The sequence below is a fragment of the Semicossyphus pulcher genome, unplaced genomic scaffold, assembly GCF_022749685.1.
Source record: "Semicossyphus pulcher isolate SPU_LCO1_2020_fin unplaced genomic scaffold, fSemPul1.0.p SCAF_15, whole genome shotgun sequence".
In the NCBI taxonomy this organism is placed as follows: Eukaryota; Metazoa; Chordata; class Actinopteri; order Labriformes; family Labridae; genus Semicossyphus; species Semicossyphus pulcher.
Genome location: NW_027211659.1, coordinates 22,283,426 through 22,301,185, shown reverse-complemented (window position 1 = coordinate 22,301,185; position 17,760 = coordinate 22,283,426). Strand labels below are relative to the sequence as shown.

General features: G+C 40.8%; 1 protein-coding gene across 1 annotated transcript; it reads right to left on the bottom strand.

Annotated features, from left to right (window-relative positions):
- Positions 1–11,922: 11,922 nt before the first annotated feature.
- asb1 (ankyrin repeat and SOCS box containing 1) lies at positions 11,923–17,266 on the bottom strand. The gene is made up of 5 exons (XM_069663316.1): positions 17,029–17,266; positions 16,018–16,156; positions 14,072–14,374; positions 12,523–12,905; positions 11,923–12,131 (listed from the first exon to the last, which is right to left on the bottom strand). The coding sequence occupies exons 1-5, from the start codon at positions 17,123–17,125 to the stop codon at positions 12,001–12,003; spliced, it is 1,053 nt and encodes a 350-aa protein (XP_069519417.1). The 5' UTR covers positions 17,126–17,266; the 3' UTR covers positions 11,923–12,000.
- Between the last annotated feature and the right edge of the window lie 494 nt (positions 17,267–17,760).

The following is a 17,760-nucleotide window of genomic DNA, read 5'->3' as shown; positions in this document are numbered from 1 at the left end:
AGGGAACAAGAGCCTGCGGTTCTTTAGTTCTTTGTGAGTGTCTTCTCTTTCCCTTCTTAACACGTAAAAACATTTGATTTCAAAAAAGTCTTCTGGGACTGATTATTGTTTATAATTTTAGGCTGCAGCATATCTTAGAAAACAATAAAAGTCTCAAACACTCTGTGGGGATACTTGAAAATTATGAGGTTTCGACTTTGTATTTTATTATTTCTGGTGTCAGATTTGTTGTTGTACTTGAGGACCACTGACATTTTAACGCACCAAACATTCCCAAGAGGCCTGACAACTGAAATGTGAAAAAATAATGAAATTAATTTTAATCTCCAAAAAAAAAAATCTTAAATGCAAGTGTTGTTTTTTCACATGATTGCAGCACACATTTACATTTCATCCTTTGACTGCTTAAATAAATGCTTTTCTGTTTGCTGTTTTTCGCTGGTGGTTCCCCTCATATTCTTAGTTGCACAGCAGCCACAAGGCCTTGAGGCTCCCACTTGTGCTCTTGAACGACCACCTGTCCACCTGTCACTGACTCACTGAGGCTTTAACTAACCTCAGGCCTCTCCCACAGAGCGGGCGTGCCAGTGGGTGAGAAAATAAGAGAGAAGGAATACTGCGGTCAACAGAGCGTCCTTCAGTGCCTCCTCCGGTGGCTTGATTAAAGAGACGGGTTTCGCTAATGGCTGCCTGGCTTCAGACCACAGGAGAGGACACAAAACAGATAAGTCAGGCCGCAGAGGAGCAGAGCGGGAAATATGTGCCTGTCTGAACTGATCTTTAAGATCTGTTATAGACTGGTTCTGCGGTTACATTTTCAGGTCGATCAACTGTATAGCTTGATTCGTTTAAAACTCAGACTTTAAATGTTGAAATATCCCTTTATCCCATTAAAGACTCTAAAGTCTGACATCATCACATGACACATATCCCTTTGTAAGGCTATTATAGGAATGATCTGTATATACGTTTTTACAGTCGATCAAATAACCAATATTGGGTAATAACTGTAACTCTTTTAATTACATTCCAAATACATTCGTCTGTCAATATGATTATTACTTTATCTTTTCAGAAACTGTACACAATTGTTACATGCAAGGCAACCGTTCTAAAGAAAGCAACAGATAAACAAACACTGTAAAGTTAATATTATAGTCTGTTGCTAGCTTACCTTAGTCACAGGCCTGTATGTGCATGTTTAAGTGCTGAAGCAATATAGTGTCACTTCTCTGTCTGCACAGTCGTCCGACGCACCTGATGTAGACTTTATGTATCAGCCTGCCATTGGCAGAAATGTCCTCTTCCACTGTCTGAAAATCCTTACAACTAAGTGAAAGACAACATAAACCCCTGAGTTAGCAACCTTCTCGCTGACAATGGCTGCTTTATTCTTTGTAAAGAGGATTTAATGAAAAACAAGTTCTTTAGCAGCAATTTTAATACCAGGGCCTACTACCTCTCCATATGTAAATGTTCCACCAAGTTCCCATTCCAACACTATTTTGCAAGGGCTGTGTTGCTTCATCCTTGGCTTGATGCCGTCTGAGATGATCATGATGGCTACAGCAAAACCTCCCTCCAGTGCTGTCATGGCGCTTAAAACAAAGAGTGGAGATACTGTGAGTCTGGCTATATGAGGCTTTTTCCAAAGTGACTAATTCATTTGGAAAGTTCAGTGTTACATCATCAAAAATCAATATCTATCAGCCCTTTAATGATGTCATTTATTCCAGAAAGCAAAATACAGGGTCACTGAAGTCACTTTGTAACATTTAAAGCACATAATGCTAGAGAAATTATTATTTTGTGTATACTAGAATATATTTCATATTCACACCCATGTAACATTTAATCCTAACACATGATCATGGATATTTTTAAAATATCATTCAATACATTTATATTGATTAATCTACTTTTCACATCTGCTAACAGGTGTTTTTTTATATTGTTGTTTTATTATATTATTAATAATGACTGAACTACATATATAAGAGCCAGTTCCAGGGTTTGATATTGCACATGCGGGTAAACTGGAGAGGCTTTTACCATAATATAGAACAGAACCATTGTGAATGTTAGTTGTTGTATGTGTACTTTTCTGACATGATAAGTCAAAAACGCTTCTGTGCTTTCTTCCATCAGTGACAAGTCAAAGTTTTCCGTGGAAAAGGGTTATTTCTGGTGACAAATTTGAACATTGCTTTAACATCACAATGAAACATCTATGTGTGTCAATAAAAAAGACGACCTCTCACTTCAGTCTCAGTGGAATTCCGCAGTGCAAGAGAGGACTTTTAGAAACGTAAATCAAGTCACTCTCTTCTACACACACACACACACACACACACACATTCCCCGTTTACTGGGACTCTAGAAAAAGCATCGGAAACCAAAGGAGCCGCACACTCCTCCATGGAATTCAGTGCGGACAGGATGTTGGCTTCACGGTCACGCAATGCTGCACTCATCCCAGCCTACACTCCTTATTCCCATCACACATTATATCATCATGTTGATGTATCAAGGGCTATACAGTGCCAGGAGGGATCAAGACCTTGTTATTGCAATCTGCATTATAAGTGAGGGTAAGATTATGCAGATCTGCAGAATTCTCATAGATGGTGTTTTAAATATTTCTTGCTTGTGTACACTATAATTAGGAATGTTTTTTTAAATTAGTTTCCTTAAAAATGTTCTTGAACTGTACATCCTAGTTTTTTAAGTATTGTGCACATAATTAAAGAGGAATTTCTGGGGAAAGTTCGTTAAAAAGGCAGCAGAATCCACAGGCTGATGAGTTGTTTCAGAGAAATTTGAGATACTTAATTGGGAATTTATTTATTAGTTATATCAACCACATACCATTTCTTCCACTGATTGAACTATGTAATAAATCTTGAAATCAAACCACCCTTTTGAATTTTATTATACCTTTGATCTGTCAAATCTTTCAGTGAAGAAACTCTCATTTGCTTTAAGTCAGTTTGCAAACAGTGATGCGTGCGCTGGAAACAAGTGAAAATGTCTTGCACCATATGAAGAATGTTTCGCTTATTTAAGTAAAACCAGATTTTATGTTTCAGCGACAGACTGAAGGGTTTATTTTCTGCAGTTCAGCTTTGCTATTGCCAAAACCATCTCCCTAAATGTCTTTTTTAACTCTTCTTGCTCTCTGGCAGATCTGGGAAGCTGCTTATCGGTGGAGGAAATGGTCGATTTGATTTGGTGTTCCACTGTGGCCTCGCAGCTGAACCTGTGCTGAGGGACAAACATGCATACACGCATTGTACAGTATGCAGGCTTTCTGTTTAAGCATCAGCATGTCCACCATCATTAAAATGTTACTTTCTTTTGAAGTTGGGGTTTCATTTTAAATGTCCAGAGTTCGATTGAGCTCTATCAAGCACGTGTTGATTTAATGAACAAATGTTAAGAGTGGCTCCCATTTTTGAAGAGTCAGGTAAATTTGTCGCTTAACCCCCGTCTGATTCACATCCAACACATATTGCGACTACACAAAAACAATCCAACAAAAAAGCCAGCAACTGGCCAGGTGTGACGCTTAAGGCCTCTTTGCACTCTACACTTTTGAGGCAAACAATCGTGAGAAAAACATGTTAATATCTATAATCATCACTCCAACAGTCCTAGAATCACTCTGAGGCTCCTGTGCATCGACAGCCAATCGGAAGTTGTTGTGACCAAACACAAAAATCTGAGTGTCTGAAATGTATGACCAAATTCTCACAACTATGACACGATCACTCTAGAAGTGTGAGATTTTATAGGCAGAATTTCGAATAAAAATTAGGCGGAGAAAAAACACAGCAAACAGGGAAAAGAGTTTGTGTTATTGACGTGCCTCTGCTCTCAAAAATGTTCCCCTAAGTTGCACTAACAATTGCACAACTTGACATGCCTCCTTCTGATAGCCTATCGTACAGTCAGACATAAGACCTCCACAGTTTGATAATCAATAAACTTGGTCACATGCATAGTCTATAGGTGCCTTCAGGCTTAATGCAACTACTTTTGCCACTTTTCGTGTGCACAACTGCGTGCAGAATCAGGAATGCATTCGAGGTGAGGCTGCATCAAAGTGTTTGCCAATATCCCCGTTTGTATGATTCATCACCTTAAGACCACAGAGATTCAAAAAGAACAAACAGTTCTTGGAGAGAGGGTGAGTGGGCGGTGGGATACAGCCACAAGGGGGCTGTGACAGCAGGCTTTCTGCCTGGCCTTCAAGTGTGGTCATTCGATTCATTTATGTGGATGAGAGCACGGACTACTAACTCCGAATGAGACCTTTACTTTGTATTTCCCAGGCCAGCAGAACTACACTAGTATCTGGTCAGAGTATAGTTACATGTTGTACAAGCAGGGCTGGACAGGTGGAGTGCTGAAATAGTGATTTCTTTTGCTCCAAGTGTGAGTAAGTAAGAGTACCTTTGTACCTCACTCAACAAACCTTTGTATTGTAATATGCAGATTTTCTTTTCCCCTCCTGTTGCACAGCAGAGAACGTGCGTCACTGCCAGCCCCCCCTACACCAAGTGATCAAGTGATGTTGTTCTGCATCTGACATGTCCTCTCTCGGGGGAGGCAGGCCCGTTTTCCATGCCCGCAGGTTCCAGCTCTGGTGTGGGATTCCCAAGGCCTCAAGAAAGCACAGTTTACAACATTCCCACAGTGGTGGCCACCGAATGACTCTCTTCCTCTTCTCCCTTCTTCTGTTTAACTGGGGTTTCTTTTTGCCCATGTTGTTGTCAGGCAGCGGTTTGGGAAACTGTCCAATGGTTCCTGGTCCGTTTTGTGAGGGGGAGCGAAAAGGAGGAAGAGGAGGAGGGGGACCCACAATCCCTCCAACCCCAGCGTCCACGACAGCTCTACAGCTTTGTTCCCCATCCAAGACACCCCCTCCCACTCCTAACCACGGGATCCTCTCTGTGGCGGAAAATCCTTCCCATGAGCAGTGCGGCTCTACGGAAGTAATTAAACATGGGTAGTTTGGTGTAATGGACATTGTCATGCTGCCATTAACTGATCCCCAGGCTCACAAACTCAGATACACCGCATAAAGTCCATACTGATGAACAAAAAAAGACTGTTTGTTCCTAAATTTCTATTTTTATCACATAGTGGAGCAATAATCAGTCAGTTTTATATGTTCCCTTTAGCTTAACATGGAAGCATTTAGATTGCTTGCATGTTTATTTTATGTTGGTGTTGGAGAAGCAGAACAATCTTGGTCAGTGTTTGGATTGTCAAATACAAAAATGAAGACTCAAATAACAAAACTCAGCCTTTCTAGCAGTTCTGTGAGGATGTACGTGGGTAGGCCTACAGCAGCGTTTAGTGCTAATATCAACATGCTAGCATGTTTCGTAATGTGCTTCCAAAGCCTTCATATAACATATATAATCAGAATCAGAAATACTTAAATAATAATTCTCCTATGTTAGGAACCGTAGTTTAACAGGGTCATATACAGACTCGCGTCTTTCACTGAGAACTTCATAATGTGCTAACATTGTGGCTCACAGCCCCTGTTTCCTGTTTTTCTTCTTCTGTGGTTCTTTCTATGTATTCATTGCCTGCCCTCTCCCCTTTTGTACCATATCCCTGTGGGAGAGGTGGGTCTCATTTGTTTTGGCCAAATTATGATCTTAATCCATCCTCTTATTAATCATATTCTTTTGTTTATAGTTTTGTTTCCCACAATGATAGTGTCCGCTGCTACCTGTTGTATACTGATTTGATTTAAATGTCATAAATGACATAAAATACTTGGTTTAATACTGATTGCAGCTTGCGTAAAGGGGACATATTTTAGCTATGTGATCAATTTTCTATTATTCTAATGTGTTTTTGATTCACGTTGGTAAACGTTGTTTTGTTTTAAAAATGTCAAACATATTTTAATTTAGTTATTTTTCGTAGCCTCTCCTTCCTCCTGAAACAAACAAGCAGTTCTGCCACTCAAAGTTCGAGTTTAGCCACGATTGGCTGACAGTATTTGGAGTGACCTCCCCCACATGTGCGATCCCTCGTGGGGGAGCGGTCGCACTGCACTGTCACTCTAAAGCTCTAGAAAGCATATCTGCTCTAGGATCGGTTATTTGGCCTTATATGTGCGAGCCAGAATCGCCAGGAGGTATCAGAATGGTAAATTGAAATCTTACGTTGAAATCTGAAAAGACATGACTACAAGCTAGTGCAAGAAGGCAGCCTGAGGTGAATGACGGTGAACGCGATTGGTCGATTTCAGTGAAAGCAAGATTCTATGAAGAAACCTGCAGCTGTTCTGAACGGCCCATTTCAGAGGCGGCCTTTTTAAACATGCTATTCTGGAAAAACACAGAATTATGCCGTTTTCACTTTTTCACTGTGAACAATAAACACCCAAAAATGTGAAACCCATGCAAAGTATATCCATTCAAAATATATGAACCCTTTAATGTAACCACAAGCTAAGCTAACTTGCTTGCTGTAGGCCTATATTTATTTAATCATTGTAGAAGTTGGAGTGGGCTGTGACATTTACATGGAGGTTCTTTGCCTTGTTGAATGTGTGGTTTTATTTCATGTTTAATGTTTTGCCTCTGTGGGAACCCTATTGTACCATTAGCCTGGGGGAGAGGAGTTAGAGCGGGCTGAGTCATTTACATGGAGGTTCTGTCCCACTGCGTCTTTGCCAGATTAAACTGTGGAATCCTGGTGTCACAGCATCATTCATCCCTTTCCAACACATCGCAGAAGCCCACTGGTTACACTGGCCTAACACATTTACATGCTAATATTAGCACTAAACAAAAAGCACAACTAAGGCTGATGGGAATGCTATAGTTTAGCAAGTATTTGTTCATAAACTACTACTACTCTTAAATATATCTTGATAGGAACAAGCTGCACCACATTTCAAGACCTTCCAATAGTTGTATGTCTAGGCCAAAGTGTTTGACTTATGAATGGACCAACCTTGCCATCTGTTGAGCCAAGCAGCTCGCAAGGCTAAACTGCACAGTCTTTAGAGGCACAGCCTGACATGCTTCTAATAGCAAATATCTCAGTGTCCTGTAACACGTACAAGCAGCCGAACCAGACAGTCCTGACAGGCCTGTTTTCAACAGCAGGCATAAAAGCTCAAGCTCAGTTCCCATCATCATGGATAATATTGTTTCATGCAACATGCCATTTTTCGTCCAACCCCTTTACTGTCTGTAACTTCTCCTTTCAGATTCAACAGCTTCATTGTTGTTGAAAGTCAGAGCATGCAGGAAAGGCTGCAGCACACACGCAATAATAAAACATCTCTCAAATGAGAGGGAACTAATTAAGCGTGCTGTCGGAGCCAAGTTACAGACTGTGACAGTAATTACAGAAGCAATCACTTCACATCCTTCCTGCCCCTTGCCACATTTCACGACTACCGGCTCCTTTGGAAAACAGTCAAATTACGACTCATTAAGCCCCTCTGAGGTTTTTAATTAAACACACTTTTATACGTGAAAATTCTTCCAATATTTCCAACCATATACTCCTTAATTAGATCAATAAAGCTGAAGGAATTCCCTTGTGTGTGTTGCTCTAAACACTGATTGAGTGGTTTAAAGAGCGAGCCGGCTTTAATGGAAGAAAAGTGCTTCCGGACGTGCAGTTCTGATCCACATGTGCTGTGTTGAAGTATGACACGAAAATCAAAAATGATCAGTATTTTCAAGCACCTTCATCCACGCCCACGACTTCCTATTCAATTGATCTGACGTGAGTTGAGCGGGAAAGGCTGCTTTTCTTGGAAGGCTTAATGACAAACTCAGTTTCATGTTGTTTCTATGAGTAATGGCTTTTTGTTTTCAGAAATTACTCTGCTCTTTCTGTATTGTAAAAAAAATTAGCTTAAACTTGATTAATATTAAAGCACTTGGTCAGAATACCTGCGTGTGCGTGTGTGGCAGTGTGTGCGTGTGTGTGGCAGCGGTAAACACGCAGTGATGTGGTCATTGGAGGAAACTAAGAGTTCCGGAACGCCTGAGGAATGAGTTCACTCAAATTAAAGTGTGTGGCAATTATCAAATGGTGCAAGTGCAGGAGAGCAGGCCGCCTGATAAAGAGTCAGACACAAAGCGAATGTGGTGGAACTGCTTAACAACTTACAGGTGACTCCTCGCATAAACAAACATAAGTTCGCCTCTCTTTTACACAAAGAGGGTCTATGTTTGTTACTAACATATTCACATGCACGCACACTCCAGCAGCGTTTTATATGAAAACACCAAATCCATGGAAACAACCTTTAATCCTCATCTGAAGGCTGTGGTCGCCTCATGAAGTGAGCTGCACTGTATTTAACATCCCTTTGCACGCTGGTCCCCGGTTGAAGCGGAACACTGCGGTGATATTAGAAAAGGCTGCTGAGATTTTGATTGCACTTTGTGGTGCAAATAAACTTGGGAATGAACAAACACCATCAGCTTTTCCAGGCTCTCTGTGATTTTCAAAAGAAATAAACCTTTTACCATCTCTGTTTCTCTTTGGTTGCACAGGAAACCACATTTAAATACTGTTAATGCTGATCATGATTTGAAGTTTTACGTACAAAGCTGTGACTAATAAAGCAGAACTTCCTGAGGTTCAAAAGAGGAGCGCGTGTAATGTGTCCTCATTATCATGTTTCCTCTCTGCAGTGGCATCTTATTTAAGAATAATACTTGTTATATTAAATATCTCTCACAACTCAGTCAATCTACTTCTGAACATAGCGGGGTGCCTTCTTGTGAATAAATTGTCAAATAAAATAAGTTTGACTTGAAAGAGAAGTCTTTCGCAATGGAAACTCCCCACAGGAAGATAGTGGTTTACCAAACTGTCCAAGCTCTGCTTCACTCTGCACTCATGCAAATGTGCCCGATCTGTGTCTGTGTGCGCGAGTTCTGTTAATGAAAGACTCGCTTTAATGAGTTCTGAAAGGATGAGGCTCTCGAGGACACATGCTGGGGGCCGCAGCTGAAACCTCTGTGGCAGAGGATAAACGGAGGAACATGGACAGAAAAAAACAGAGGAGGAAAAAGAAGGAGAGACAAAGGCAGAGATGGGAGAAGAAAAAGAAAGGAAAGGAGAGAAAGAGGAAGGGAAGGAGAGATATTGGTAGACATTGAGATGTCCTGCCATGCTTGAAAGGAAGACAGTGCCATCTAGGGACCTCGTGTGACAGAAGCATGCACACAAACTCGGCAATCTAAAGAATTAGTTATTTATTAATTGTCAAAAATGTTTGATAAGGTATCAGTGATTGTTTTAATGTGAATTTAACAGTCGCATATATATATATATCGCCTTATTTGTTTATTTTTTTAGGCTTTTAGTACTCTAAAAAGAGAATGATTATTTGAAACATGTTTGCATAATGTCTCAATACGCCCACGGCTTTCCAGTAAGCCACCTAGTCCATCTTATCGAAGCTTTGCCAGACCCTCTTGGACTGATAGCCCTCCTCTCCCTCGGCCCTCGCGCTCCCTGCTGCTTCACTCGGGGTTCCCAGGCTCTACATTTTCCACGGGCCAGTTGGGTTTTCACCAAATTTTCTCAAACTTCATGACATCTTGACTCATTCATTAGTTTCATAACAGTAATAAATGACCCTATCCAGAGCGCTATCCCCATTGCATTAGATCAAATTACTTCCTCTTGAGGATATCACAAGTTACTGGACAACATGGAGAATGGGTAAATAAGACTGCTTTAAGAGACAGAAACAAGACTCTACATCTGCTCTAATCAAACTGTATTAAACTAACAGGCAATGCTATTTGTTAAGTACACACTGTATAATGATTCAGTTTTATTTAGGCTGTTAAATGAGCAACTGACCCCTGGTAAAAGCCTCTGTCAGTCAAAGCTGGTGTTTTCTGTAATCGATAGAAGCATAATATTTGAAATTGATGCCATAGCTGTGGAGAAAGTTGTACAAACAGCTTGTGGTTTCGCCCATTCTACATTTCTACAACACACAGCATGCACTGCGCCCCTCCCTCTGAAAGGAACGACCCAGCTAGAGACGCTGGAGTGAAATACTAATGATTATGAGACAAGGACATTGATTGCTGCAGGCAATGGCTCAGAGCAGTGCAGAATCCGAAATAGGACGAGAATATACCGGTGGATCATCTACAAAATCTTCGGATCTGCAGTCTACATTTCAAACCTGATGATTTTGAATGAGACATGACATCGGAGGCGGGTGTTCGAGATTGAGGAAGTGTAGTTTAGCAAGCTCCCTGGCCGCCACCAGATGACAAGTTTTATGTTGTCTGACGAAGGTTTTCCAGGGCCCATTGGAGAAGCAGATAGTGTCCTCCAAAAACACAGAGTGACATTTTTTTCCTACCATAAGGCATTAGCTCCCCAAAACAGCATGATAGGACTGAGGTTGAAAATTGGTGAACTGGCCCTTTAAGGACGATTTTTGGGAATTGATTACAGCCCCACTGACACTCTAAATGTGGCTCCAGTGGCAGAAAAAAAATCACTGAACTCTCCCTGGGTCTGAATCCCTACAAAGGATACATAATGTACTAGAATTTCCCCCCAAAGCTGCTTAACGAAGTGCGCTGAAACTTTGCTGGATCAAAAACACTCATGATTTGTGGGTTGTGTTGCCTTGATATTGACAGAGTGATGATTTTCTTTCATTAAATTCAACCAAACCAAAAGTGAAGAAACTCTGTCCATGATATTGGCTCAGATAATCTGGACTAGAACAGATCTTGGATGTAGTTGTGAGGAAGGGAGAAGGAATAATTCTCCAGTGGTCACTGTAACAGAACAGGAAGCGTGGAACAGGAGATTTCTTTTGAAAAATTGCTCCGCTTTTTTTCTAGTGGTGTGGAAGCCCTCCCATGTACTTTAAGATGATAAAAAACAGACAGCAAAGAGTGTAGAATTATTGCACATTTACTGTATGCAAAGAAAGATGAGATATACAAAGCCAAATGACTCGTCATGTGAAATGGTAAAAACGTATGAGCTCTGCAACAGACATGCACAGTCGACTCTAGGTGCAACAGACTCACAGAGAAGGCAGCTTTCTGGATCAGTTCTAATAAATTATAAATAAATCATACATAATCATTATTATAAATATGTTTCCATAACAGAAAGACTTTTCTTAAATATGCTCAGGCAGTACATTTTTTCTAAAAAGCATTTAATGGTTTACACTTAGTTATTAGACTCATAATGTAAACTTTTCTCCTGCTATGCTGTTTCAGTAAACATCCAGGACTTTAAAATGCTAACTTAAAGCTTTTGTAAGTTAATTTATGAGGCAATTTTCCAACACTTAATGTTAAGGCATAAGGCTGAAAAATAATCTAGAACCAGCCAGCACTAAATTTTAGATTGCCAACCCACAGCCCAGCCCGTCCGTTGCCAGCCAATTGGATTGCTTAATGCATCAAAAGAAGAAGAATTTACTATTTTTTATCCTCCCTGCATATTTTTTCCACTCACTCTGGTAAAATGCCTAAAATCCAAGTTTACATAAAACACAGGGGCAATTTTAGGAGCCCAGTCTTGGTCATGTTGCTCTGCCTCTGAACAGGATATTTGATACCTGGCATTTTAAAGTAATTACTTCAAACTGAATGACATTCTTAATATGGCTTTTTTAAACCTTTAAAGTGCTACTTGAAGCAGGAACACAACACATCATGTTGATTTGGGAAGTTACAAGGCAAAAACATCGAGGATGCACATTTAGTTTCCAGAATCAGGACTTTCTAAGGCTTCTCTGATAATATCAGAACCATCAAGATAGGAGTGTTGCACAACTGTTAACTTCAAAATGTTTGGAAAATAATATCACCAACTGTCTATTATTAGAAAATAATTGGGGTAACAAACTCTACCCTGAAGAACTGGAGGTTGGACTGATGGAGGTTTTTAAGGTTTGGATAGGAGGAGCTCTGAAGAAGGAGAGAAGGTGGATGGTTGTCAGTTCAGGTGATGCAGGAAGTTCTTGATGGGTTGTGGTAGTGGTAACGAGGATATGTGGTTTAGACGATTTTTGCCCATCGTTCTGCGGATCCTAATGCGACACAGGTGTGTGAGCCTGCGTGGGCTTCCTGAGGAGGGAAAGCGCAGACCTGTTTAGCAGAAGAGCCGTTCTACAGATTCTGGTAAACCAATATAACATGGTTTAGTCCAGGTTACTTTTTTTCTTTAGTAGCCATGTTTTTAGTTGAGTTGTTAAAAATGGTGTGACATGGCATGTAAAGTGTGTGGCATATGAAAGCAGTTATGTTTAACTTAAATAAACACTTTCACAATGAAGAGTACTGAATGGAAATCTGAGAGTAAATTAGTAGGTGGCTGAGGGCAATCACAAACAACTAACACTGTAACCCTGTACCTGACATTACAAAGAAACTACCTAAAAACATACGTATTAATCAACTAAAAACATCATCAGCATGGGTTCTCATAAATGCCTGCATATTAACACATCATACTCACTCTTCGCCTCCAAGAAGACCCTGAGTGCCTCAGCATCCACCTTCCTCCGATTAGGAGCCTCCAGCTCTGACTCATCCCAGGGCACAAGGGCTGGGTTGGCTCCGTGGTCCAGCAGCAGGTGGATGAAGGTTACCTCACATCCGTGTCGCAGCACAGCATCCAACAGGCAGGAAGCCAGGCCACGAGTCAGAGCCTCTTGGCAGACGGGCCCTGTATAGTTGAAGTCAGGCTGAGCGCCAGCCTGCAGCAACAGCCGGAAACAGGGGAGGTGGTGGTAGGCAGCGCTGATGTAGAGCGGACACACTACCAGGGTGTTGAGGGTACGAGCACTTAAGAGGAGCCGGGGACCCAGCTGGTGGTCCATGTCTACATCGGCATGAAACCTGGACAAAGGGAACCATGAATATAGCTCAGGTTGACGCCCCCTAAAAAAATACATGTACTGGTTGATTGCAGAGAATAAAAGTATTCAAACAGGTAACTGTCTAGGTGTGTGTCTATGTGTCTAGACCATAGACTGTATAAAAAGATGGACGACATGACAGCTCCCTAAAAGTGAAGCCACCTGCTGAATGGCTGCAGTATAGGTCATAAAGCCTGCCTCCTCTATGTTAACAGATGAGACAGGAGTCAGAACTATAAAATCAAAATACATGTCAAATACATTTTTCTCACACATGGTTTCTGTCATTATACTTAGTTGTTATCATGCTGATTTATGTCCAAGTGTTCATTTTGCTGACAAGTTTATTTTTAATTAGTTATTTGATGCTGTAAAAAGGATGACTGACAGCTCTGTTGACAAATAAGGCTCCTGCAGCAGATCTGTTCTGGATTAGCAGAGTAGAGGAGGATCAGCAAGAGTAAACGTAACTTAAACAATCACTACAGTCATTGAAGTTTCCATATCTGTGAAGGTCTACTTCAGACCGACACAAGAAGCTGTTCTGCTGTTCAATAAGCCGCTGCGCGGGATCTTTTTTTCGGTAATATAAGTGTGGGTTTTGGTTTGCAGAAGTGGCTACGGCGGCTCCACCCGCCAATCTCTACTGCGTAGTCTCTGGCTCCAAATAACGTCACTATCACAAGTTGACAGCGCCTATCATGGTGGCTATTTTGGCATCAACTTCGTACAATGAGAGCAGAGGGAGACACCTCGGCCAACTACATAAACAGTCATTGGTCTAGGCCAAAACTCTGTGGGTAAAACCAAATTTTTAGGCCTTTCCAGCTTGTTCAAATCAATCAATCAATCAAATTTTATTTGTATAGCGCCAAATCATAACCAGGGTTATCTACAGAAAGAGCAGGTCTAGACCGACTCTTCAAAAAGTTTGTTCTTGTCAAAAATGTGTTCCAAATATGTTCTATGTTGCCTGCTGTCCGTGATTGTAGGACCCTTAACACTAAAAAGATTTTTTTTGGTGCATTCTTGGAGTAATGGAAGTTGCTGTTTTTGCAAAAAAAAAGAAAACATTGCGCCACACAGCTATCAATAGATCAAAATACTAAACTCAAAACAATCCACCATAGAGACAAAAAAATTTACCTTATGAGCTCCTGCAGTACATCCATCCGGCCCACCCGTGCTGCATGGTACAGCGGGGTGCTGCGGTGATGGCGACTTCCGTTGGGATCGGCTCCGGCTTCAAGGAGGATCCGGACACACTCCAGGTGACCGTTGACCACAGCTACATAGAGGGCCGTTTGACCTTTCACATCCACTAGATCCACCTCAGCTCCTTGGGCGATAAGATAGGCCACGCAGGCAGCGTGTCCGGCTGTGGATGCGATCCGCAGAGGGGTACAGGGCAGACAGCCACAACACCACACAGACTTCTCATTGATACGCCTGGCAGGGAGATAAGGGAGTGGTTATTAATTGTATGCTTGGATCAAACATTTTAGATGGTTGGACGTATGTTAACTTAAGACTTGTGTTTTAAGTTTTCTATTAAATTTTATAGATAAAAGCAGTCAAATGTCCACAAAAGCATATAAAATACAAAATACGCATACAAGTGATTAAAATATCAATGCTGTGTGGTAATCACTAATTTAATATTTACAATAACTACCTGCAAAACATGTTGAATAGTTAGTCAGTAATAATGGGCTGGCTGGGTGTAGAGATTGTGGAGTATGAGTGAATTATAACACCACTGTGGGATTTAAGTTAAATGGGTACTGGCCTCACTACGATGGTCTTTCCAGGCTATGACACTGTGAGCATTATAAGTTTAAGAACCTGTATGGACAGCATGAAAATAACCCAATGCAAGTTTACTGTTTGACTACCTGTGGCCACCAACTACAAACCAGGAAGAACACATATATAAATGGATGGTGGTTATAGCTCCGTAAAGCTAAGGGGATAAAGTACCCAGCATGTGGAGTGTGTTATGTAGTGCAGGACTGTTTTGTGGTAGAGATGTGGAAGGACACATTCTGTACAGCATGTCTCTCTCTCAGGCTGTCACTCAGAGAACCTTTAACACAAACCCACACAGCACAGAAACCACAAACCACTTTCTGCCACACATGAACATTCTGGACACAAGCTGCCGATTCTTCTGTAAGATGGTGTTTACAGTGGAGGGACAAAGAGTATTCGACACATAAACTGCATAAAAGATAATACTTGTGCTAAAAGGTTTGACATATGGCTACTAATTTCCTCACACAAAACCTAACGTAAAAAAACAACAACTTTCGTTTGACACACTCTGTATGGCAACTTTGTTAATATAGCTGACTGATATGTGAGTCTTGAAACCAGTACAGATGTTAATTGTAGAAAGGGGAAATGAGCATTTTACAGATATGGAAATCAATAAAGTGAATTGTAATGTATTGTCTACTTTGTTTGGGCACCAATCTTGCAAACATATAACTTTGCAACAGTACTCTGAAGGCTGTTAGGTAACATTATTACAAGGCTTTGTCAAATACTTGATTCTGATTGGTTAATTACGGCATTCCGAGGTCTGCTATTTCTTGATAACAGACTGTAGTTATGAAGAACAGACAGTTGCTAGGGAATGCGGCTCGAATCACACAATCCGGACAACAAACTGTAATTATATCAATCCTCTGAAAGAAGTCCAGCAATTTTGACATCGGTCTGTTTACAGAGGGAAAAAAAGAAAAGCTGCGCTGATTCCTGCGGTCCCGTTCAACTTGCCTTATTTCATTCTAATGTGAGTAATGAAAGCAAGGTTAGCTCATTTTAAGAAGGCTACGGAGTTAACCGTTGCTATGGACGCAGCTCTCACTGTGAGTTTAACAGAATATTTTGAAACAGAAAGATAGTCATTTTTTAATTAGTCAAATAATTTCCAAATGGGATACATTATCCCTTACTTATTATACATTTTTAACAATTTTAATGCTGATATATCAGTCTTGCTGTATTTGTGAACAAAAGAGTACTATATAAATATAGCCTTATCAAATTAACATTGTTATTATTGTTATTATATTCCCGTTACAAGCCTTTTGAAGCTGTCTTCCTGCAGCAGGTTCCTCAGGGTGTCTAGATCTCCGACGTAGGCTGCATTGTGAAGCCGCATATCATCCTGCTCCAGAGGTTTGTCGCAGAACTGCTCCTGGAGCCATTCCTTCAGGTTACGGCCTGGTGAGGACACAAACATACTAAACTGTGGCTTGTTGTGTAATTCATAAATCCTTATTTGTGAGCAACCATACAGTAAATGCGGAAAATTGTGTAAAAAGCAATATTACAGTACATCTTTTAAAATAGCTTATGTATGCTATATAGCCGACTTATTTATGCAGAATCAATTTTTTCCAGCTCCCTCAGCACAGATCCCCGAATGTTTTCATATTTTACAGTAAAGAAGTTAGTTGAGAATCCTGCTTTTGAGAGAGCTTTTCCTACTGTATATTTTTTCATAAAGTGTCCCAGAAGGTTGGATAAAACAAAAATTGTGTTATGCAAAATTACTACTAGTGTTTCTGGAGAGCTCATGAATTGAAACATGTTGGGATGCATAAAATTACAGGATTTACACAGTAAAAACAACACCATAGAACCAATTAGGGACCTGCCTTACACAGCCTATCAGGAATATAACACACCGTTACCAAAGGTAATTATTGCAAGGCCATTGTTTTAAATATCTTTTATTTTGGTCAGGTGTTGCTTTTATTGTGTCCAGCACTTGTACAGTAGTAAATATACAAATGAGCTCTAATGGTTAATCTATTATAACTCACTTAAAGGCAATGCCATTAACAGTCCAGATGCAGTGCTTTATACCTCTGTAATGCCAGACATACTGTAAACATTCCATGATGGGCCACACCTTATATTACACAAGGACCACCCTCAACAACACCACATCTATTATTGTTGTCATGCTAATGAACTCTGCATCATATTGTATCCACTGTCCTCTGACACACACTGCATATGGAGGCTACATGCTGCCCTGACAGGGCTGATGAATCATCATGGTCCACAGTCCATTCAGCCGCGGTTACCTGCAGCGGTGGCACTGGGCAGATCAGAGACAGTGATGAGCGGTGGGAAATTGATACTGGGCGGTTCGTCGACATCAGCCTCTTGACCGTCAGCCATGCTCCTGATATGTCACAACGTCAATCTGAAACAAGTGGAAGTAGATCGACACTGGTTCCAACCCAAACACGGGAAACCCAAAGATCTAAATCAGCGAAGGAACATCAAAATAAACAAACGTGACTGTGTTGATGACGGCGTCAGCTCAGTGCTCTGCGCTACTTCCTGCCTGCACTCAGCTGGAGGATTTAAAGGGGCAGCGTCGCTTTAAACGAAGCACTAGAGAACTGAAGCAGCAAAATGTGGCAGACAGAAAAATTCCTAATGAATAGTTAGAGAAATAGATATACAATTAAGAAACATGTTTTGTAATGTATTAATGAAAGTATATTTTCCCAAAGTAGAAATACTGATGTCGATGTCAAAATTAAGTCCTGGGTTAAGTGTTAGCTCATTTGTACGGAAGCCCTAAGCGGACATACATCCATACATTTTATTTACTCCGTTTTCCCGTGATAACAAGTTATGTCTGGTCGTTTTCTCATGAGCTCGACTTATTTTTGTTGTTATTGCGGGATATCAAAGCTTTTACAACTCTGGGGACATGAGTTATGATCATCTGATGTTATGGTGGTGCCGCGTCATTATTTTGTGATAATGAGAAAAAAGAATAAGTCGAGATCTCGAGAAAACGA